The sequence below is a fragment of the Eriocheir sinensis genome, chromosome 51 (assembly GCF_024679095.1).
Source record: "Eriocheir sinensis breed Jianghai 21 chromosome 51, ASM2467909v1, whole genome shotgun sequence".
Classification (NCBI taxonomy): domain Eukaryota; kingdom Metazoa; phylum Arthropoda; class Malacostraca; order Decapoda; family Varunidae; genus Eriocheir; species Eriocheir sinensis.
This window is the reverse complement of record NC_066559.1, coordinates 7,929,666-7,954,354: the sequence shown is the minus strand read 5'-3', so window position 1 is coordinate 7,954,354 and position 24,689 is coordinate 7,929,666. Positions and strand designations below refer to the sequence as shown.

The window sequence follows — 24,689 nt, the reverse complement described above, 5'->3', positions numbered from 1 at the left end:
CCCCTTGTACAGCTTTGCCACGTGTCTCCTAGCCCACGATGTAGAAATGTTCTAATATAAGCAAAACCATGGCAAATATGCATACACATTTATCTTTAGTATCATAATGTATGAAAGAACAGTTAACTTATTGTGGATAGGATATTTATAAGCATACAAAGAAACTTGGCATACATATTTTAGTGTTGCTAAAAAAAAAAGCTATATTTATTATTGAGTTTCCCTTTCGTTTTGGGATGTGTAAGTAGTTTCACATTATATTCAGATTATATCGTGAAGGAATGTACATTAAAATAAGCTGACATGAGAGAGAGAGAGAGAGAGAGAGAGAGAGAGAGAGAGAGAGAGAGAGAACCAACATGGGGTTGAAAACGTGGCAACACAACTTGTTCCTCATAGGGCACCGACACAGCCGCACATTAAGGTGAGTCTTACTATAGGATACTTTCCTCAATTCACTTTTCACTTGACTCCTATATTCCACAGCTCTCCTGCACTTCCTCATTACTGACCCAGCCACCCTTTTGCTCCCCACACAGGTTCCTTAGCATGTTCATTCTATGGCCTCTGTACTGATCTTTCACGCTCATACCAAAGAATAACTTTGTAACAGGATCAGTAACAAGATTGCTATTCTTTTTGATATGCCTAAATTAAGTATATATATATATATATATATATATATATATATATATATATATATATATATATATATATATATATATATATATATATATATATATATATATATATATATATATATATATATATATATATATAACCTACTTTCTCAACATGCTTCCACACTACAATGCAAAGACATGCATCATATATCATTTAACTCCAGCATTTGCAGTTTAGAGATGGCACTTATTTTTTCAACAATTTCAGATAAATTATTATCTCTGCACTTGAGCATTGAGTGAAAGTGCTCATTCAAAACTTCATCATTGCCTTTTACCCACAACTTCTGGGAGATGCCTCTCTGATGTGGTTCACATACATATGGATATAATAATGATTGTAGATGATCAAAGTAACTTTTCAGACTAGGAAATTCATCAGAATAACATGCCAAATCCAAGACTCCCTTTTCAAAAGCAGACAAACAAGAGCTGTGAATTAAGCCTTCCTCACCAAATATTTGATCTAATATTACAGAAGATAATTTTATTTTACCAGATACAATATCAAGGATATCTCTCTGTAAAGTTTTCTTCAGATGATGACAGTCAAGTATATACGGTGATGTTGGAAAGAAATATTCAATGCTCTGAACAATTGTAACTCAACATCATTTCCTAATTTCACCTCAATAGTAGGCTCAATGCCCTCTAACTTGTCCATTATATGTGAAAAGAAAGACACATACGTCAAACACTCCTTATCCCAGTGAAGGTACACAGGGCCCAGGAACAGGAGTGGCTCAACTGTGTCTTTGTGTAGTGCTCTGGAGTTCTGGTAGACTGTCATGGTGACATAACAATCACCAAACTTGTGAGTGCAGTCCACTCCCAATATACATTCACACTCAAGGTTCCTCTTCATATCACTGAATTGCTTGTCACTATACAAAATGACACACGGGGGCTTAGATTTTCTGCTGATTACTTCCTGGACATTTGGATTTTCTTCTAACATGCCAACCATCAGAAAGTCTTCATCATACCCTGCAGTATCCTTCTGCATCCCTGTGGTGGCATGGCCTGGTTTGTGTGATGGCTGTCTGCTGCTCATGGGAACCCTTTTGTCATGACCCACTAATTCTTCATGAGGTTCAAAAGTTGGCTTACCATTACTGCTACATTCCTTAGGAGTGGGGTACTTGCACGTCTTTAGTCTTGTTCTGCGTACTTTGCTGCTCCTATGGTAGTTTGCTTCAGCATCACCACAACTGACTCTGTACCTAGGAGGCCTACGCCTAGGCCTTTTTACCACATTATGGCCTATATTCATAGGAGGCCTACTCCTTGGTCTCCTCACTACATTATGAACTCTATTAAGACGAGGCCTACCTCTAGGTCTTTTAGCCACATTATGAACAACTTTCTTCTTTGCTTCCAGCACATGTTTGGAGTTCACAGCAATATTGGTACTACAGTCTTTTGCATTCTGAACAAAATTCTTGTCTGTCCCAAGCACATGTTCAGAGTTCACAGCAATACTGGAACCTTTTTCAGATTTATGAACAACATTTTTGTCTGTCCCAAGCACATGTTCAGAGTTCACAGCAATACTGGAACCTTTTTCAGATTCATGAGCAACATTCTTGTCTGTCCCAAGCACATGTCCAGAGTTCACAGCAATACTGGAACTTTTTTCAGATTTATGAGCAACATTCTTGTCTGTCCCAAGCACATGTCCAGAGTTCACAGCAATACTGGAACTTTTTTCAGATTTATGAACATTGTCTGTCCCAAACACGTCTTTAGAGTCTGCAGCAATACTGGAACTTTTTTCTGCATTATGAACAAACTTGTTCTCTATTCTATGGAAATCTTTGGGGTTCACAGCAATCTTGGTACTTTCTTCCTTATTATCAATTCCTTTGTCATCTGTTCCATGTACAGCACTCGAGGCATCACTGTACTCAATGAGTGCAATGGTTCTCATACCACTTCCTGACATTGCTGTAATGCGCCTCCTGAAGCTGCTTCTGGAAGATAGGAATATACGCCGATGAACCCTAATTAGGGTACTTGGGTCTGGTTGCGGGTTCAAAGGAGCCACAAAAGACCCACCCTTGGCATGTGAGTCTTTATAAAAAAGATTATTTTTCGTTTTCAAGCATCTAGCTATCCCTTCAACATTTTGAACATAAAAGGTTCGAGTGAAATCTTTGGATGTCCACTTTCCACAGTCATCATCATATTTGACTGGTTGATCCCTTTCTCTTCTGAGAGCATTTATTGAGTCATCAACAATATAGAATACATTGCTTTTCTTTCCTGGTGGCACAGACTCAAGAATATTTTTTGGGTGTCTGCAAATATCTAAGACTTCTTGTAATTTCAAAAAACTTCCAGGAACAGGGAGTTTACCACATCCAACATCAATCTGTGGTAACAGTGTTGTTTGCTTCTTGTTGATCCTCGATTCTTCTGTAACAGCCTTCCTCTTGACTCCTGCTAGTTTCACATCCACATCATGGCAGGAAACCTCCATGGTCTCCATGACTCCAAGATGTGTCACCTGAAATAATAAGTAAAAATTACCCAACTGCTATGTGAGATTATAAATGATTCTATCCATCCATCCATAGCTCTGACACTCTGTTATCTCAAAGGACTTTCCTGGAAAGGGTGGCCATGGCAGTAGTCTCCCTTTCCTCCCCACCTCTCTCCTTCTTATAGTGCTGGCGATTCAAAAGTTAGCCTGGTTATTATAATGGTAGTTTAGATAATAATGTATAAGTCTAGGATCAGGTGTCAATTTCCAGTTTCAAGCATTGAAATGGAAGCATAGCAAATGTGCTAGCCCACTTGTAAACACTTTGCCTTTCCTGGCTCACTAAGTTGGATTATTAGCCTTTAGCTGTTACAATCATTCCTACTCCGTTTGCCTTTGTACAACAGCACATTGATGGCTTTTCTCCAATCTTTTGGCACAGTCCTCTGCTTCCTTATTAGAGTACACATCCTCTCCATACCAGCAGTGGGCACGGTTTCGCTGATCCGGTAACCGCTAATTAGCGAAGCTAATTTTTTTGTTAGTTGATCAGCGTTTACACTAACTTTGGAAACAGTTAGTGGACCACTTAGCTTCCACTAAATGTAGTTCCTCCTCCGCTAACTTTAAGTCCACTAAAAAATTCATACAGGTTTGTTTTTGTCTGTTGTGGGAAGACAGCCCCAGTTGAGCCACATGGCACAATAATTCCAGGGCTTCCACTTTTAGGTCAATTATGCCTTAAAGTAGGCTAATTAGACAATTATTAGAGAATTTTTTTCATATTTTAGGGTAATGTAAGTGTATGTTGAATTTTTTGTTTATTTGTGTACACCTTTATCATCATCTGATTTTGGAATGCTTTACTTTTCTTGAAAGTTAACAACATATTGAAGTTTCAGGTCACTAGGTCTGTTTTTAAGGGTTTTAGAGCTGAAATACTAAACTGCAGCTAAATCGATATAAAAAAAAATTGGAGGTTAGTGTTAGCTTCCACCAATTTCTTTAAAAGTTTAGTGATTTAGCGTGAGCTAAACTAACTTTTTAGTTAGTGGATTACTAGTTAGCAAAGCTAACTTTTAGGTTAGCAGTGCCCACCACTGCTCCATACTTAGATTTCCCTCATATTTCAGATTTTTGCTGTAATTTCATTACCAAGGGCATTTGCTACTTTGAACTTGTGTATTGCCTCTATCTCACCACTCTCTTATCTTCTACTGTGGATATATGGATGGACGTAAATGCAGCAGGAAAATTTGTACTCCACGTAACATAGCATGTCTGTGGATGCTTCTCCAGAATGTCTGCTAAACCACATGTCTCTCAGTCCATTCTTCCATGACACATGTGTTTGTTTCTTTAAGGATTTGTATATCAAAGCCCATCTAGCCATGGGGATGATGGAGGGGAAAAGTAAACAATTGATAAGTTTGAGTTGGAATTATGGATGTCACAAAAAAATAGTTTCACTATACCATGACTTATTTCAGATGTGAACTACTCATTTTTGGGTAAAATATGATTATTGAATAAATAATTATAATGGAATATTGATATTTTATACAAAAATAAAAAGTCAGTTTGATTCAGTCAAGGAAAATGGGGTGAATTGAGACAGGTGTAAAAACTGTTTAATATGGCAAATAAATGAACATTCTCTTACTTGTTGAATTTACTTGATATCTGAATAAATTAGGATCAGTTCAAATAAAAATACACACTTTTCAGACATTTAGTTACCTATTTTTTCACCCTTATGAATTTGTATACCAGGTAGCAACTACTGCTACTTTCTATAAGTGCTAGGGAAGTGGTTACATCATACTGTGTCTTACATGCATTTTAAAGTCAGCAAAAGCCTTATCAATCCCCCTAATTGTAAAAGGAGGTGTGCCTGACAATACCACTGGTCCACTGATCAAGTGTATCATATTAACTTCATCATCACGTTCGGGCCAGTCGTACTGAGAGTTCATCCTGCTTTCTAAGAATTTAATTGTTACATTAGTTTTCCCAACTTTTAGAACTCTTCCTATGTATGCCCTCCAATCATGGGTTACTATATAGTATTTCTCTTCCTCAGGGTAAATCTTCCCAAATTTCCTTGGAACAAAGCTCACTTAAGTGTCTTGCTCAAACTCTGTATCATAGTTTGCTAAAATGTGTGTTAAGAATGATTTAACGCTGTTAAATAATTGTTAGTTTAAGTACCTGTAGCTATTTTGACTTCTGGTCTTAACCCTTTCCATCCGTGACGCAGACGTCGGCGTCACAGTATGGAAAGGGTCAAGAGGAAATGGAAGAGGATTAATCCTCTTCTAAACCTCTCAATCCTCCTCTAAATTCCTCTTCCAATTCCTCTTAACCTGGTAGAAGTGGGGATCACGTTTTTTAATGGTCCCTCCAAGTGAGAAATGAGAAAAAAATCACCCCTCACACAAACCATTTCATAATATATATCAAAGCATTTGTGATCAGATTATGTATCATCTATTTTGGGGGGTTTAAATCATGGCACAAATTTGGCCCGTCGCTGTTATACGGTAAAGCCACAGATTTGGCCCGTCGCTGCTACCGGGTTAAGAGGTTTAGAAGAGGACTAACGGTGATGCCGTCGGACGGCGACGTCGGCATTGCCGGACTGAAAGAGTTCAGATAAGTGATTTACAGACGTCCTCTCACTGGAGGTAGCGTCGAACACCGAAACGGTTGTAAACAGTCTCCCCGGCCAGGCACTGCACTTTGTCTCACGACCCTCTAGACTCTAGAGTTGCCCTCTTTTTCTATTGGGGTGTTTAAGAAGGCCAGTTATGCTGTGGGACCACAGCCTCCAGTCTCCAGAGCCCCTTCAGCCAATGTTTGTTTACATTCGTCTCCACTTCTTTTTCTTCTTTTGACCTGTATCACACGTGAGGGGCCTCTGGCAGTGAAGAGGTGAACTGATAGCCAATACAGTCCATTCACTCCACAACTCTTTTTTTTGTTGGGGTGAATTGAGACAAAATTATTCAGTCTATAACAGCAAAAATATTAGACAGTTTATTTGTTTAATTCATATAAAACCTGAACTTTTAAACAATCAACATCCAGAAAATAATGCATCTAAAATCTCAAATAACTTCAGGGGAGTAAATATACCAAAACTATTGGTCTCCGTAGTCTAGTGGTCAGCGTGCCTGGGTTCGAATCCCAGCCCGGGCAGTCAGCGTGCAGCTCACCCAACTGTTCATCCTCCTTCTCGGGCTGGTCGATAAATGGGTACCTGGGGAAACCTGGGGAAGGTAAACTGTGGTAAACTGGATGTCACACTGGCCCTGTGTCCCGGGGTAATGGGCTCCCTCCCACCACAGGCTCAAGGGCCAATGTTACGGAGATGAGCACCGAGGCCACATGCTGCTACAGCGTATGCCCCCAACTTTACCTATTGGTTTTGCAACCCAAGAATTTGCGGGGGTAAGAAATCTTACGCTTAGGGAGAATGGATTTTACATGCTTTTAACAACTTCCTACTGAAAAGCTGTAATTACAAAGTTTACTTGGTTTACTAGGCATATCTAATGAACACAACAGGAAAAGCATGTTAAATCAAACAACTTCGGTTACTTCGCTGATGTAGCAAATGACAATGTATGCGGGGAACTTTTTCCATTATGGTTGTCGATACAATGGCCTGACACTGAACTTGCGGCATTTCTTACCTGGAAGAAATCCAGGTAAGAAATGCCGCAAGATCACGATTCGTAATATTTAGCCCACTGCGAGGATAACCAACCTCCGTACCCTCAGAAAAGATCCTCCTCCTCCGCGTTTTGGGGGCTGGTCAGGCCACGGGACTACGGCCTCCAAGCCCCGGTAGTACAGGGTGTTCGTGGCTGTTGTTGTTGGGCTGGTGTGCAGCAGGGGTGGTCACCACAACACAGCCCTGGCCCGCCGGCAGGCTGTCACGTGCAGGTGGGGTCAGGGTCAGGGCCAGGGTCAGGCCGGGATAACACACCTACACGTCTCCGCTTGTGCCGCGCCGCGAGTGGCTCGCCAGGCGCCAGCAGTGTTTTCTGTTTGGGTACGGAGTATTGCCTTGCCTTCGCAACGGCACCCGTGTCTTCAAACGTTCTTCTTCTTCGCCTGGAGTGTTTCTCTTGTAAAGCACAGCACTCTTCTTGGGTGTCGTCTGGGGGCGGGGCGTGTTAGAACCGTGTGTGGTGTCATGAGACATCCCAAGATCATGAGACATCCCATCGTGAATACATACATGAATTTCGACATGGTACCGTGTCTTTTGTCGACTGCTTGTCGGGATCTGTCCCACCCAAGTTTTTTTTTTTTTTCGGTATTTCGTTGGGGATATACCCCAATGGAGGAAGGCGGTGAGAAAGAAGATGGACAAGTACCCCCCTCCCACACACATTTTACAGCACCCTCAGATCCAGAACACAGGACAGTCAACAAACCAATGGTCCTTGCAGGAATCCCACGGAGTGGCAGAATATCCCAGAGTGCCTCGCGATGCATTGAGTCAAACACCTTCTTGAGATCGACATGGGCTGCAAGCATCCCATGTCGAAACACGTCGGCGCTCCACCAGTAAACGAGAAGCGCTAGGATATGGGCAGTTGTCTACTTACCAGGCGTGAACTCAGAAATTAAATTAGAACCTTTGCCAAAAAGCCACGTAACTTTGATTTGCCGGGGCAGGATATAATACACAGAGATCAGACAGAAAAGTAACAGTAGGAAGGGTCTTTGCCCTGCAGTGGACTTCTCACAGCTGATGATTGTGATAATCCTTATGTATTCTTGTGATTGTGCAGGCATTGTACCTTTACCAGTTATTACCGGTCTGCCTCCACGGACGGTTGTCTCATCACCCTGAATAGTTTGAATTATTTTGAATATTTTGTTGTTGTTGTTTAATTAAAGTGTCATAGCGTTATCCTGAGTTGTTATCAGCGTTTGGGTTTTAGCATGTCGGGTGTAGTATCATCTGACAAACCTTTTTTGGGTCTTAGTTGTGTCTGTATCGCAAGTATACTTTTCTCTCCTGTTATCAGACTGTAAATTTCGGGATAAACGCCCGTGTGATTACTGGCTAAGGGCAAAGTTAAGTACGAGGGCTGGCTCAAGAAGGTACGGACTGATACCATGCAAAGAGGGCGAGACTGCCGCACACACATGGACAAGGCAGAGGGTAGTCCAATCAGGCGTGCTCAGTGCTAGGGAGCTTTTGGTTGCTATTCTCTGACGGTTCCGCCTCTCACATCAACCATTTCCAAAGACCAAAAATATCTGTCGAGTTCTGATGAATTTGTGAAATTTTAGGTTCATGGTTCAGAAAAAGGATCAAACTACTACCAGGGTCATAAAATTATCCCTGAAAATGCTCACAACTCCTACGAAAGCCTTGTTAAACATGTGTGCCTGGGCGCCGAAGTGTTGAAGAATATGACCCCTGCCAGCTGAGGGTTAAATGCTCCACCTAACAGATCAGACAAGTTTACAACACCCCATTACGAAATCCTCGGAGCAAAACCGGATCAAACCAAAGCACTAAACCAGGTGTAAAGAAATGAAGAATATTGCCAGCTTGTTCGTTCCCATGATAGATTTCGGTAGGTTCTTTACTTCGCTACACCGCACTGCGCACTACACCTTAATACACTATATTATGTAACACCAAGAATATCTAAAGCCTTCTTCTCCCTTGGGATTACTTGTGCTGACGTTAGAAGAATATTTTTGTCACAGGGAGGGTTATCTCTCTCTCTCTCTCTCTCTCTCTCTCTCTCTCTCTCTCTCTCTCTCTCTCTCTCTCTCTCTGTGTGTGTGTGTGTATGAAAGACGAGAACTGACTCCATACTTAAACTCTGAGTAGCGTAATTATATGGCCGTAATACCTTATAAGATCTTCCTGTTTTTCTTTCAAGAGTAGAAGAATCATACCCTTCAAGTCCCTCACGTGTATTATATTTATCTCTTCAGGACGCTCAGGGCCATATTCTTGAACATTTCGGCGCCCAAGCACACATATAGGATGTCGTAGGAATCTTGGGCATTTCCAGGGATAGTTTTATGACCCTGATGGTAGATTGACCCTTCTTCTGTACCACGAACAACTCAACTGATCTCCTTTTCGTCCTTTGGATTGGAAATAGGTGACTTGAGAGGCGGAAGCGTCTAAGAATACCGACATCAGCCTCTCCCGCGGTGCCAGCAAGAACCAAACGAGAGCCAATAACTCATAGGAAGGATACAAACACGTTAAGGTAAAGAAACGTCGTTCATTGTGGACCATAACAAAGAGAGGCCATGAGTGCTCAGATACAGTCTTCAAAATAACTTAAAGAATAATACGGTACACTTAACCTACGTGATGGAATGAAGATAAAAACAACAACGGATAACTATTGCGGCATGTGTGACTGTCATTTGAAATAAATATGAATTAGGGTGAGAAATAGTGATACCGCAGATGTGACGCTTCTTCCTCCCTTACCCTTTCCTTGCCCTCCTATCTCAGTCGCTGTTCCCTTCACCCATCACGACTTCTTGTTTCCGTAAATAGGAGTCAAAACAGGGAGAGACCTAGTACTTCTTTCGGAATGAGCAATAATGTATGATGTGGGTGGCGATGATGATAGTTGTGATTATGAACTGTATTAGCACTGTGTGTATGTGTGTGTGTGTGTGTGTGTGTGTGTGTGTTAAAGTATAACATGGCAAACGTAAGCTCGAGGGACATTTCCGGAGTAGCTGCACCGTGGAAGTGTGTGTCGGGGAATGTACGAGGCAGCGAGACAAGGCGTTGAAGAAGCAGCTCATCGTCAGTAGGGTGGCAGGACGAGGCCGGCGGCGGATATGGTAACCTCGGTGAGCGGGTGATGGTACGCCGCGTAACTCACCACGCTCAGACCCGACACCACCTCGCCGAAGGGACAGGACATCTTTCCGTGAGGCTTGTCCCGCAGGCAGATGTTGAAGAGGGCGTCAGACTCGTGGCACCCCCCGCCCCCACCTCCCACCACACCCTTCCTGACGGGGCCGGCGTGCTGGCCTCCCCACTCCAGCTCTGCCATCACGCCCCGACACATGGTGCCGCTGCCGTCCGTCGCTGGGTAATCACCGCCACGCAGACTCTCGCCGGGTTCGCCCCTGCGTTCGACAGTGCGGAACTTGGCACCCTTGTAAGAGGGGCCGAATGTACCCAGACAGAGTGCCAGGAAGTGGTGGGCGCGCCGTAAATGACCCCAGAGACGTATGTGGACGCGGCCCAGGACGACGCCAGCCACCTCCAGCTGCAGGAACACCTCGGGAGCGGGCGACGGGACCAGGAGTTGCAGGGCCGGGACCTGCGTGAAGGGAGAGAGAGGGCATGAACATGATGATGGGTGCTGAGGTGGGTAGAGTGTGGCCTGCATGTATGAATGTTATATACTGACAAGTAAATGAGCGGCACACAAAGGGGTAGGCGAAATAAAACCAAAACGGGATTAAGTTTTGTCGGCCCTAAGGCTTAGTGGAGGCTCCCGACAAGCAGAGCTACGAAGGGGTTTCTTAAAGCAGTCTTCATTCTGTCTTTTGGGGAACCTTGAATCTTGACCTCAGTGGCACTCCTCGAACCGGGGAAGGTGGGAATGCCTGTGACGTGATCTGCCGCCGGAGGACTTGGCAGTTGAGAACATAACAAAATGATTCCCACAAGTATATGAACGAATAGGCTTCAACATATAATTCCTTCTGGGCTACATGCGAGTGTTGCTTCGTGTATTAAAACGGTTATGATCATCATACACTCCTTAACTTTCCTGAGGACGAACACCTCCTGCCATTTGTCTGACGATGTAGATCCGCCGACCCTTGCTGTCTCCCGTCACCCACCCACCTCTTGCTTAATTCTACATTAATGAAACGTTTTGTGTACCATTCAGCGTGTTAGTTAAACACCTCGAAGAAATATTGTCACTAGATTGGCATTCCGTTCACACACACACACAAACACACACACACACACACGTACTTGGGCCGTGAAGTGTTGCCAGGGGATGATGGGCCAGTGCCTCCCGCCGCCAGCCACGTCCATGATCAGAGGCCACGTCTTGAGGCCCCCCTCGTTGTCGTTCGTCTTCGACCCCTCGTCCTCCGCGATAAAGTTATTGTACTTGTCTTCCAGCGTCGGCTCTTGAGGTAAGCTGCCGGGCTTTGGGAGTCTGTGGAGTGCGAGTTCCAAGTTCGCCACCGTCTGCAGGTTGTCCGTGTCCGTCGTGACTTTCCGGATGTTCTCGACCCTCTGCATCTGCCGCCCCAACGCCTCGCTCTTCTTGTAGATCCTTGACAGCGTGGACACGACGGACTCCACCTCTCTAGTCAACTTTTGCCTCTCCTTCTCCAGGTCCCGCAGCCTGTGCCTCGCCTCCTCCTCTATGTGACTCTTCTTTTCCGCCAGAACAGCCTGCAACTCGTGCAGGGTGTGTCCGGCGTGCTGCTGCTGGGAGAGACATTTAGCGCACAGCACCTGCCGGCACTGGCGGCACCACAGCAGCAGCGGGGCGCCATGCGTGCCACACACTTCCCCTGCCGGGTACTCTTCGCTGGACTCGTCGCTCTCAACCTTTCCGTGAAAAGTAAGGTATGCTATCTTAATAGTACGTCACATCCAGTAGCAATTTCAAACCCCTAGTGTCTACAATATTCCAATCTTATCAACGATAATTGTTGCCTCACCTGCCCCATCGTCTCCAGGAGGCTAATGGCGAGGAAGTTGACGGGCATCCGCTCAACAGGCGGGCCGCAGTGCTGGGTGCGGCAGAGGGGACAAGGGAAATTTTGCTGTCGGCCTTGTAGGTGGAAGAGACACAGGCGGCAGAAGGTGTGGCCGCAGCGGGGCAGCTCCACGGGGTCCCTCTGACCAGCATTGTATGCCTGGCAGCAGACGGCACACAGCAGCTGCTTGTTGGGCGTGTGGTGGCCCTGGTGCCCGCGGTGGTGCCCTGCGGAACAACACTCTCAGGCTCAGGTAATCAAGAGGAATAACACCTTCAGGTTCAAGTAATCACACGGTTATTTTGTTACAGTGATATAGACAGAGTAGTGTGTGTGTGTGTGTGTGTGTGTGTGTGTGTGTGTGTGTGTGTGTGTATTTGAAAGGAAGTCCTATTTCATCGGAGGGTCTTTTTCTGACTATCAGATATCTCTCTCTCTCTCTCTCTCTCTCTCTCTCTCTCTCTCTCTCTCTCTCTCTCTCTCTCTCTCTCTCTCTCTCTCTCTCTCTCTCTCTCTCTCTCTCTCTCTCTCTCTCTCTCTCTCTCTCTCTCTTCTGACACAACTTGGCACGGGGAGCGAAGTTGTGATGACGATACTGGCAAGTTACAAATGTCACCTTGACCCACCTTGCACTTTGGTGTTGACCATCGTGAAAGAACTTCGAAAGTATACAGAGAGCTCCGGGTGGCGTAGCGTGGCCTTGCTCCCACCGGTCTGCGTGCTGTGTGTGTGACGAGGACCGAGGGTGAGGAAGGCCAAGTACTGTCTTCGTGTATTCGTAGTGGCAGACCGAGATCGAGGTTCCCGGAGCGAGGAGGGTACAGCCGTGAGTCCTCAGCTGTATCGTGAGTTGTGTGGCAGTCGAGTACCTCCACGCCTTCCTTATAGCCAGGCTTTGTGTAACGGAGGCATGACGCAGAGCGGCGTCTGCTGGCGTCACTCCTGTATTACGCGTGGATCAGTGTCTCCCACTCTCTTTCCTGGTCGCTCTGTTTTACGACTCCACACTTGTCACATGATCCGCTACGTGCCACCTCCCACCACACCGCCCCCTCGTTTCCTCTCGTGTTTATTGCGTCTTGTCCTTGAATCGTGTCGTGTTGTGTGTCTACTATCGCGTAGGAAACAGACTCGGCTTTATGTGACGTTGAATGCTTGTGTAACCATGACGGAACGGAAATTGATCTTCCATTTTCATGACGTCTTGGCCTCGAATCATATCTTGCGGTGTTTATGCTATTTAACAGGAAACCGACTCGGCTGTATGCAACTTTATGGAACTTCTTTGTAACCATGGCGGAGAGGAAATTCGTCTTCCATTCTTATTACGTCTTGGCCTCGAATCATAGCTTTTGGTGTTTACGTTGTCTCACAGGAAACGGTCCCGACTTTATGCGACTCTTTGGAACTTCTTTGTAAACATAACAGAGAGGAAATTCATTTTCTTCCATGCTAATTGTGTCTTGACCTCGAATCACAGCCGTTTCATATCACTATAATAAAATGGTGAATATATTTAGTTGCCAGAGTATTAGCACCACCGCCTCAGAGATCCGTATTTTTTTCCCTCGTGAAGCTGGGCACTGCACTCTGAGGCATCCATGAGTGCAGAGTCATCTGGTGTATGGCAGTTATGTTGTCGACTATGACTAAAACTCCGCTCCCTGACACAGTTCTATGTGTGTGCCGTATAATCAATGGCTCTAATTCTCATTATCATTTTTTTCTCAATGAAGGGCCAATGCAACAGAGCTGAGCACCCCAACAACGCGCAGCTGTAGCGTCTATGCACCCAACTTTACACTGTTACTTATGAGGATTTATGCAATTAATTGAGAAATGGATTATGGCTGATTAGGGGAGCAGAGGATGGATTTTTCTTGTGCGCTGCTATATACCTTTTTACCTCCATGCGGCTCATAGCTTTCTTGAAGGGGGGGAGGTGGCCGCCCCCAGCCCGATAATAGCGCGGACAAGTGTTTATTTATACAGGGACCGATTTTACATTTTTTTAATTGCATATTCTTTGTGCGACATTATTGTTCGTTTTGCTTACTGAATGTCTGTGGAGTGAATTGTACAGACTGGTATGATTAATTTGTTTACTAGTGAGTGGTGTATTTTGGCATCATCACTAAGGCACATTGTAAGAAGGTTAAGAAGGATAGTTTACCATTAGTGTGTTAGTAATACCAAACACTAGTTTTAGAGTGGATTTCTAGACAACGCAGATGATTGGGATTAGGTATAATAAAGCAGCCTCCCAAGCAAAACCTTGACCAATCTTTGATACTTACACTTAGAACCACAGCATTGCTTTACCAGCCTTATGCAATCTCTATTTACATTGATTTAACAACCGTAACTTCAGTAAGATCAAACGTGTTCCGTAAATCAGTGGTTAGACTCAATCATTGCTAAAGTGTGTATTTTTACTTGCACCTCAGCGTGCATTCAAATCCGGGGTTCCTTTGGGTAAGTCTCCATGCAGGCCCCTTCCCATTGTAAGGATTAGTCTGAATGTCAATGTTTTGAAGTCCAAGGGTTGGTTCTCAAGATAACTGTTCCCAAATGAAGCTAAAATTAAATTACGTTTTCTGGTAACATTAGAATCTGGCACTTGTATCACACTGCTGGGGAGAGTAAACAGGGTCGGCGTCATAGGACACAGTAAGCTTTCGTGTCCCCAGGGCGGAAAGGGAGTTAATTTTCTTTCATGTTTACTGTTCCTAGGCGTCGAAACAGCGCTGTTCGTAATATCTCGCCGGAGACAAATACAATCAGAAACGAGGCTGTAATCTCTTTGTAAACATGAATGGAAGAAAGTTCGATCCTATAGGTATGAGCTCGGGTTTAGGCCTGTCGCCCTCCCGATCAAACTGACTTTATTAAAGGACTAGTGTGTCGGCGCCGTACTTTGCCCGTACGAGAGGTGACAGTCCAAAAGTCAATCCCAGCTCGGTACAGGACTTTGGAAGCGGCCTGAAACGTGACTTTTTGAAGGTTGAATGTCGCCGCTCTGTTCTGGCTAGCGGCGGACAGCTCTGGTTCGCTACTTAGATCCTAACAGATAAGTAAATACCAGTGGGCGGGACACGCAGCTCTGAGTAGAATGCCATGCGGGTTCAAAATGGATTGTGAGGGTAATACTATAGCGGTAAACATGGGTCGTAGTAAGACATTTGAATATCACTAGTCTTAAACAGGAGTAACGGATCTTAACATACTGATTGGCAAAGTACTCGATTCTCATTACCAAAATTTTAATTCACAGTTCCAAATGAAAAAGAAACTCTAGTCATATTTGGTACATTATTCAATTTTCATTTCCAAATTATTCTATTTTCATTTCCATATGCAGATTCACAGTTCTAAATGAAAAAAAAACATTATTTACTCCCACCAATCCTTTATTCCCAGAAGTGGAAATAAATCTAAACACAGACTCTTGACCAAATTCCTCGATTAACATTCCCGACTTCGATTTCACAAATCCAAATGAAAAATAACTATTTACTTCCGCTATTCCTATTTACTCTCAGGAGTGGAAATATATAACTTACTCCAGAATCACTACAATGTTTATTTTCAGGCAAACTTATCTATTAGAATGAGCAGCCAATCCAGGCCCAATACCAAGCCATGCTCATTCATTACCACACAGATTTTTCATTGTTAAGTCTGGTCCAATTTGGTGATGAAAATGACCAAAAGGGCAACTACGTCATCGAGGTAACGTTCATCTTCTTATTTTCACTGTCTATCTATCGTTCAGCTAGTAGTCGATAATTTATGGACCAACTGTGGATGACTCACACTCTTTGGGCTCAGGTGTCATAAAGTTAATTTCCGGTGATTACTTACTTACCGAGTCTCCTCCGTGAACTGTGTAGGCAGAGGTGAGACGGAGCTCCCGCCTTCATAAAGCCGCTCCCGGAATGCTCGTGTGTTGGGTTGATATGTAATGATTTATGGTTCTGCGATGTCTTGTTATATTGGAGCAGGAAGTAAATAGTTTATGTACGTAACAAGACTATCCCGCTACACACACACACACACACACACACACACACACACACCTTGGGGATCAAGGAATATCAAAGGCTTCACTTGGATAATAAATTCTTCTCCTTTATAAAGTACACCATACTCATTTGTTTGATTTATCAAGTGACCTCCAGCCTTCCTATGAATTTTGCCTCGTCAAATCCAGTAATGAGCTGCAGCAGTACAGGCGAGACTTCCGCTACAGGAGTGTCCCGCAGTCAGTTATAGCCTCAAAGGTATGATAGAGAAAGATATGAGTCAGTCCACGTTATTCAGCAAGACATTTAAGGAAAGACACTTGAGGGGACACTCGAACAGAGCGAAGGCGGTAGGGAGATGTCAGTTAATGGTAGGCTTGTGTTTAGGGTTCTTCAAGGGACGTGTCGCCCCCTAATACAGGGTGGGGAGAGACGAGGGGAAGGGGACTGAGGACCGAAGAGCCGTGGGAATAGTCCTCTAAACTCATGGAGCTGCATACCTTGTCCTGCTCATGCTTTGAGAGACTGTAGGCTTGTAGCTCCATATTCTTAGAGTGAGTATAGGTGTTTTCTTCATCAGTGTGATCCACGGGTGTTGGCTGGCTCGTCGGGCGCACGGGATCATAGAAATTTTAGCCACGAACCATGACTTGCCTGTAGCAGCCTTGTCGTGGATTTCAGTAAGACTTGACACTTGTGGGGGCGTTACTCTTTGCCATATTTGTGTGGTCGTGTTGCGGGTTGACAAGATAGGCTCCCTGACTCCCACATCAAGTAGCTTTTTTAACCACAACCATATTTCATTGTTAAAATCCAATTCTTTGAAATGAAGCATTGGGTGCACGCTCTGCAATATACAAAATAACAATCGAATATCAAACTTTTCCAAAATGTGAAAAACTCATACTACTGGGAATCATTTTCTCTTCTAGATCGCCGCTACAGAGGGGTAAGAGGAAGACTCGTCGGTCCCAGTGGCAGGGGTGCGGAGTCGGGTATAAAAAAATTCGACCCGACTCTGATCCGACTGCAAGAAATTTTAAGGTTGTAACTTCGACTCCGAGTCCATCCCCCTCCCCCATCCCCTCTTCTGCAGTACAGTGGTAGGCAAATCAAACCCTGCCACACCATACCACACACCACACCACACCCATCCACACCATATCACACGTATCGTAAAGGTATCGGAGTCTGAAATATTTTTATCGACTCCGACTCCGGACAAAAGTAGGCGACTCAGGCGACTCTGACTCCACACCCCTGCCCAGTGATTCCTTGGTTCCCTGTCTTCTCAGTTCACTGGGGAACCATTTCTTCACCAAAAGGTAAATCAGTATCAGACGGCAGGACGCACACAGCCATTACTACCGCCAAGAATCCGTGAAATCACCTGTGAAGGTAATAGTTGAAATATAGATGGGTCTTTGTAAATAAGTTAGAGAGCGTTGAAGTATTTGCTAGACTAATGGAGGTTCATGCCAGCCATCGATACATACCTACTTTGCGTCCGTATAGATGACTCAGCGGGCCAAAGGTGAAGAAGAGGAAGAGGAGGAGGGGGTGTCGCGGCGGGGTGTAGTGGCGGGCAGGAGTGTCATGAGTCAGCGTTATCAGTGTTGTTATCGGGCGCGGCATTAAGATACACATGCCGGGGTGGCGGTGGAAGGGGCGGGCGGGGAGGCATTTCCTGTGATCGGTACAGTGTTGGCGGAGCGTCTCTAATCTTGTACTTTAATTGCTCTATTCGAGGAAGTGGATGTAGAAAACGGGATGATCATCTATATTTATTACCTAACAAACATAGAATTTGACAAGCTAATACACGATCATTAGTGTTATTTCACAACACTTTAAATCTTTCTTGTATGGTTAAGTTTGGCTTTGTAGTATTCAGTATACATATTTCATCCCGCGGCCCCACTGCTCACAACTTTCTACTCTAGCTCTGTCCAAATCCCTCATGCAAGAGTTAACCAATATCTTCATTCTTTCGTACTTTCAGTGGTAAACTCTGAACAGCTTTACTTCGTCTGTATACAATCCTGCCTAAGACTTGACCTCCTTCAAGAGTATCATGACACCTCTCCACCCGAAACTGACCTCTCTCTCTTTTGGCCACTTTTCTCCACTTCTTTTATAGGGGCAGTGCTTCGCGGACTTTTTTGTTGTCATTTCCTTTTGCCCTTGAACTGCTTCCTTTACTGTAAAAAAAATATTATACAATAAAATTTACCTTTTTATTGAAAAATTGCTCCAGGTTTGGGCTCGAAAAATTAAAAGGCAACAGGAGAAAGACATTTTGTATGCTGTAGGCAGACAACGCTTGAGTGACATTTTATTAATATATTATTCGTATATTCTAATTTCAGAGTAAAGCAACATGATGAAGTGGTTAGCACACGTAGCTACGAATCCCGGCCCGGGCAGTCGGCGTGCAGCTCACCCAGGTGTTCATCTCCTTTTCCGGCTGCTTGATCAAATAGGTGCCTGTAGAAGGTAAACTGTGGTAACCCGCATGTCTCGCTGGCCCTGTGTCCCGGGGTGATGGGATATCACCCGCCACAGGCTCAAGGGCCAATGGGACGAAAATGAGCACCGAGGCCACGCGTAGGTAAGCGTGCCCCAAAATTTATCTTTTACCTGAAACTGGGACACTGGGACAATGGGATACAACAAACTATCGTATCGTGCTTAGCGCATTAAGGTTGGAGCGATTACTGGTTTAGCCTTCCTCAATGTGTTTTTCGTGTTCTTGGCGGCCGATATATATATAGTAGAGTGTTATCTGGAGGGGGCTGACGGGATCTCGGTGGAAGGTGTTGGTTACGGCTATCGCAAGCTTACCTTCTCGCCAATTAAGTCCCCTAAAGCTTGTGTGTGTGTGTGTGTGTGTGTGTGTGTGTGTGTGTGTGTGTGTGTGTGTGTGTGTGTGTGTTAAGTTAACCATTTATCCTATTCATTAAAAAAATACTCACAAATGTCTCACCATAATTACTCACCACCACTACAGCCACTACTACGACAATCACTTATAATACACTATCACCATTACCGTCACTACTACTATCCCATTACCACTACCACTACTCCCACCACCACTACTACTACTGCAACCACCACCACCATCCCCACCACCACCACGACCACCACTGTCCTCCTCCATCCTCTTTCTTCCCCACCTCTTGCCCTAATTTCACCTGCAGGATCTGGTATCACTGCAGTAAATATAGCTTCTAAGCCTTCCTGTGGAGCGAAGATAAGGCGTGAAATTAAGCACTTGTTTTATGTAGACGGGTGGACGGGCTGGGGGGTGGAGGGGGAGGGGAAGTGGATATGTGGGTGGGAGGAAAGGGAGCGGGTGACTACGAGTATTACCCCACTTCCCCTTCCCCCTGCCCCTTCCCCCTTCCCCTTCCCTCCACCTTCGTTTCCACCCAGCTGCGTTCTGCTCTCCTCTCTTCTTAACTATGGTCAACTATCTATCTATCTATCTGTCCATCTGTTATGCTACACTTCATTTCCTTATCACATTCTTATTCACTCCACTTTGTTTTTTTCTTCTACGCCGCCGTTCTGATCTTTTTTATATACTTTGAATCGCTAGGTAAACTTCTTTGTCCCACTTCTTTATTCTACTTCATTCTCTTCTTCATTCATTCATTCATTCTTCACTCTCCACTTTGTTCTTCTCTACTCCACTTTTTCCTAATCCATTCACTCGTATGTTCCACCCATCATCACTTTCATCCACCTCTACTCTCTTTCTTTAGCTCTGCTCCACTCAGTGTCGACTCCATTGCTTTATCCACTCCACGACACTCCACTCTGATATTTTCCATTCCTTTTCAATCGATCCACTCTTTGACTTTGGTTTGTTCCACTTTGTTGTGTTCCACTCTCCTCTCTCTCTCTCTCTCTCTCTCTCTCTCTCTCTCTCTCTCTCTCTCTCTCTCTCTCTCTCTCTCTCTCTCTCTCTCTCTCTCTCTCTCTCTCTCTCAAAAACTTTATAATAGGCTACAAAAAGCTCCAAACCTTCAGCATATAATTCAACTTCCTTCTGTTCCCATATTTTACTCGTATATCGAAACAAACTTCTTGCACACAAACTCCTTTTTTCCTTTTCATTTCACCTATCAACACCTTCACCCTAACTCCCAAGCTCACTTAATAACCCTAAACTCAAGGGTAATACAACGGAGATTAGCACCAAGGCCACGCGCACCAGCTATAGCGTATATATGCCTTTCAACTTCACTTTCTTTTCCCTTTTTTCTGTCTCTACTTTTACCTTTTCTTCGTAGCTCCCAAACTCACTCATTAAACCTATACGTCAAACTCAAGAACCAGTGCGAAGGAGATGAGCACTGAGGCCACGCGCAGCTATAGCGTACACTTCCCTTTCCCTTTCCACGAGCATCAGTTTCTTTGTCCATCGTTCTTTTGTCAGTCTCCGTGTCTCCGTCTTCGTGTCTCCCCGCCCCTTTGTGCCTCTTCTCCCCCTCCTCGCCCCCCTCTCCGTTTGCTTGCTTGGTGCCTGGATGGAGTTCCTCAAGGGCCCTTTGTTAGCTCCGGCGCAATTTCCTGCCCTCCTCCTCCTCTTCTTCGTCTTTCTCCTCCTCTTCTTCGTCTTTCTCCTCCTCCTTCGCCTCTTCTTCCTCCTTTCATGCACTCACGTTCTCATCAAACTTTCACCAACTGTCTTTTACTTTGGTTTTGTTTTCCTGTCTTTTTTGTTTTTCTCTCTTCGTCGGTAGCCATATTTCTTTTTTTTTTTTGTGTGTAGATGTTTTCTTAATTTCGCTTTTTTTTTTTGTCATTTCTTTCTCTTCATTTTTATCCTTTTTTTTCTTCTTATTTTCATCTTTTTTCATTTACTTTTTCTTCTTTTCCCTTTTTTCTGCTTTCTTCCCTCTCCTCCTATTCTCCCCCTTTCTCCCTTTCTTCCCTCCTTTGCTGACGGCCAAAAAAGAGAAAAAAATCCCTCTCTCCCTTTGTTCCTCCTCCTCCCCCGCCTCCTCCTCCTCCTCCCCCGCCTCCTCCTCCTCCTTCGCCGCCTCCTCCTCCTCCGCCTCATAAATCACATCTTCCACCCTTGTTCCTTAGCTCATGAGGAACCTCACGACTCATCTCCATCACCACCCTCACCACCAACAACCACTTTCTCCCTCCACCACCACCACCACCACCTTCACCTCCTCTTCCTTAATTTCAACTCACACTTCACTTCGTTGTTCCCGCTTCAGTTTTTCTTAACGTAAATAATTCTCGGTTTCTTATCTTCGTCGCGGGGAGAAGATATAATGCGCGTGAAATTAAATCTATGTGTCAGATATAAGACTTGCATTCCACCGCTCACATTGCATTCCACTTGTCAGGCATCCACTTCTTTCTCGCATTTCTCTGGCTACCACTTCCACCACCACCACCACAAGCACAACCTCCACCACCTCTACTACCATCACAACCACCACCTCTACCACCACCACCACTGCCACCATCACCACGACCACCACTATCAAACACCACTTCCACTACTGCCTCCACCACCACCACCTCCATCATCATCACCATCACCACCACCTGCACCATCATCACCACCACCGTTACTAATCCGATGTCGAGGAAATTGTATATTCGAGTATATATATTTTTTTAACGGTCCACTTTACTTCTTTTCCTTTCTTTCCTCTTAGAACACGTACTTTTATAAGCTGGAAATAATTACCGTCATGGCTATTCACGCATTGTCGTTCATTCACCATGGTCTGTTCACGGGCTGGACTCGCCATCACCAGCCACTACCTTCTTTGATCTTTGAAGTACAAGTGACGGATCTTTAGGTAAAAACTGCGAGACAAAATGTTCATACACTATTTTCTTTTCCTTCCATTATCTTAATATAAATATAGTATTTCTGGAATCAATTTAGGCTCATGATATGCAGCAACGTATCATGAACACGATGGTAGTCTCACTTTCCTGAATAGTATCTGATAGTTTGCTAATATCGGGTAGGAGTAGAAAATTTCAATGCACTAATAATATGAAAATCCGCCTGATCTTTTGACGCCATAAACTAGAGGCAGGCCAGTGTCTTTCAGAGGCAACGACACAACCTCCAACAGACACCCGGTACCCATTCGCTGTTGGGTGGACAGGGGGCGCGGGCTAAGGGAGACTGCCCATCCACCTCCACTCCGCCCGGGAATCAAACCTGGGATCTCTCGGTTGTGAGGCGAAAATACTAATCACTACAGTATGATTCTCCGTGTGTGCGTGTGTGTGTGTGTGTGTGTGTGTGTGTGTTGATCAATGGAGTATATCTATAATTTATTACAACTTGGCTATCGTAAGAGAGAGAGAGAGAGAGAGAGAGAGAGAGAGAGAGAGAGAGTAATGGTGGTTTCTTTTGTCTCGACCACTAACTGAACCGAACCTAACAGTGCTGGAACCCAGTTATTGGGCAACACGCTTGAGGCTGAGAGACTCCCACAAGCACAGTAGGCTACACTCACCCCTATGTTAGTCAGGAAGTAAAGTATCAGACTCAGACTATACAAAACAGTTCTCCGTTGCTGTGAAAAGAAGACTGTATATGAATATCTGATTTGAACAAGGAGGAGGAGGAGGAGGAGGAGCGGAAGAAGGAAGAGGCGGAATTTGACTGTGCGAAAACTTAATAGGATAAAAAATGATGATGAAGAACGAAATGGCGTAATTTTCTCTTTGTACAAATATTTGATAGGAAAAAGGAAGAGATGAGGAGGAAGAAGGTAAGTAGAGAGACGTAATTCTGACAGTGTACGAATAATGATAGTAAAGAGGATGATAATGAGAAGAGGAAAAGGAGGAAGAGGGAAAGGAGGAAGAGGCATAATTCCCAGATGGCAATACTGGGACACAAGAGCGGCAGCATGACTCAACCTCAGTGTCTCTCGCGACGTTCCGGTAAGAGGATGTATGTTACGCATCTCCACGGTCTTCTGGTGTGTTGCATGTGTTGAGGCCGGTGTTGCGAGAGGGAGAGGCTGCGGCGGGACTGTCAGCACGAAACACTAACACTCAAACACACATACAGTCAGTTCGGTGAAGACTCAAAAGCCAGTCACTGATTATTACGCGTGGACTGTTGAAATTCCTAGTGGTGGTGGTGGTGATGGTGTTATTGTGGTGGTGGTCGTGGTGGTGGTGGTGATGATGAGACCGGGATATGAGAGCAGCACCAACACCTGTGAGGGAGGGACAGGTGTCTTCATCATCCCAGCAAAACAAGGTGAGGGAAGTTAGGGTTTTATTAGTTTTTATTTTATTTTTATTTTGACTTCTTTATTATGTATTTACTTATTCATATTTCTGTGTGTTTATGTGTCAGTTTAGGGATACTGGTTCACTTCTATATCTGCAAAACAATGTGAGGTGAGTGAAGTTATGTTGGGTCTTATTTATTATCTTTTAATTTTTCTTCTTTATTCTTTATTTATTTATTCATAGTTTTGTGTACATGTCAGTCTAGGTATACATTGATTCGCTTTTTTTTAACAGTAAAGGAAGCAGCTCAAGGGCCAAAATAAATGAAAAAAAAGGAGCCCATTAATCACTGCTCCTATGTAAGAAAGTGTAAAAGCCAAAAGAGAGGTCAATTTTGGATGGAGTTACCTATTTGTATATCATTATTTTGTTCGTCTGACTCAGTGTTATCTACTTATCCTATTTTTTTTTCATTGCTCTCTCTATACTTTGTTTTTGAATAAGTGCGCGTCTCAGTTTTTTCCAGTATTATTTTTCACACAAGTTCAGATAATAATAATGACTGATGATACGGAGGCTGTGTGTGTGTGTGTGTGTGTGTGTGTGTGTGTGTGTGTGTGTGTGTGTGTCACGAGCAAGGCATGTCGTTCAACCACCGTGACGACAACGCAAGAGTAGTTAGCGGTTAGTGGTAGTTGGGTAAGAGGAGAGGGCAGGAAGCAGACACACACACACACACACACACACACACACCTATTATTTTCAGTGGTGGTGGTGATGTAACTTTGGTGTGGCGGTGGTGGTGGTGGTGATGTGAAGGTATAATGGTTTATAGTAATGCGGTGATGTGGAGGCTTGGGCAGGTAGTGGTGGTGATGACGGTGGTGTTGAGGGGGTGATGGGGGGTGCGTTAGGACTTGGGGAGGAGGGAAAGGAATGGGTATGGATGTATGGGTAAGGGTTATATGGAGTGTGTGTGTGTGTGTGTGTGTGTGTGCCGTAACGAACCACAAACACCAAGGACTGCTATAAATCAAATCAGTGTGTAAGTAAAATCAATTAAGGACTTGTATCGTTTTCTTACAGGTCTCCTAGTCATTCATCTTCGTCTCATTACGTTCATTACACGCTATCTCCATTATCCCATCATCATAATCATCATCATCATCATTATCGAAAAACAAATTAAAACGCCGCCCTAACGTTTGCTGTCTTTGTGCTTGTCTGTCACCAGTATAACGTGTAAATTGCTTGTTTTCTCGTCTCGACTTTGACGACTGGGAGAAAAAAATGGTGAGGGAGAGATTATTAAGTTTTGTCAAGTGTAGCAAGAGTATAAGTTGACAGGCAAACGCATGAAAAAGGTAAGAAGACTACGAGTACATGCATCTATTTACAGTAAAGGAGGGAAGGGGAGAGAGAATGAGCAGAGGAGGAGGAAGGAAAGGGAGGAGGGAGAGCGGGAAGGCAATGCTGGCTGTTTTGGTGGTGGCG

The 24,689-nt window shown here is 44.3% G+C and overlaps 2 protein-coding genes across 2 annotated transcripts; both read right to left on the bottom strand.

Annotated features, from left to right (window-relative positions):
* Nucleotides 1–1,218: 1,218 nt before the first annotated feature.
* On the bottom strand, nt 1,219–7,325 carry LOC126982425 (uncharacterized). Its single transcript, XM_050834472.1, has 2 exons — nt 6,949–7,325; nt 1,219–3,192 (listed from the first exon to the last, which is right to left on the bottom strand). The coding sequence occupies exon 2, from the start codon at nt 3,172–3,174 to the stop codon at nt 1,219–1,221; it is 1,956 nt and encodes a 651-aa protein (XP_050690429.1). The 5' UTR covers nt 3,175–3,192; nt 6,949–7,325.
* A 2,103-nt stretch (nt 7,326–9,428) lies between these two features.
* Nucleotides 9,429–12,902, bottom strand: LOC126982628 (uncharacterized). The gene is made up of 4 exons (XM_050834837.1): nt 12,549–12,902; nt 11,884–12,149; nt 11,180–11,770; nt 9,429–10,511 (listed from the first exon to the last, which is right to left on the bottom strand). The coding sequence occupies exons 1-4, from the start codon at nt 12,568–12,570 to the stop codon at nt 9,987–9,989; spliced, it is 1,404 nt and encodes a 467-aa protein (XP_050690794.1). The 5' UTR covers nt 12,571–12,902; the 3' UTR covers nt 9,429–9,986.
* Between the last annotated feature and the right edge of the window lie 11,787 nt (nt 12,903–24,689).

Bases quoted from the DNA above. Each gene is read 5' to 3' on its own strand.
- LOC126982425 (XM_050834472.1), bottom strand. From the start codon at position 3,174: ATGGAGACCATGGAGGTTTCCTGCCATGATGTGGATGTGAAACTAGCA.
- LOC126982628 (XM_050834837.1), bottom strand. From the start codon at position 12,570: ATGGTCAACACCAAAGTGCAAG. The intron at 11,771-11,883 runs GTGAGGCAACAA...TTTCACGGAAAG, and splicing joins TCCTGGAGACGATGGGGCAG to GTTGAGAGCGACGAGTCCAG. The intron at 10,512-11,179 runs GTACGTGTGTGT...CCCTTCACGCAG, and splicing joins GGCAACACTTCACGGCCCAA to GTCCCGGCCCTGCAACTCCT.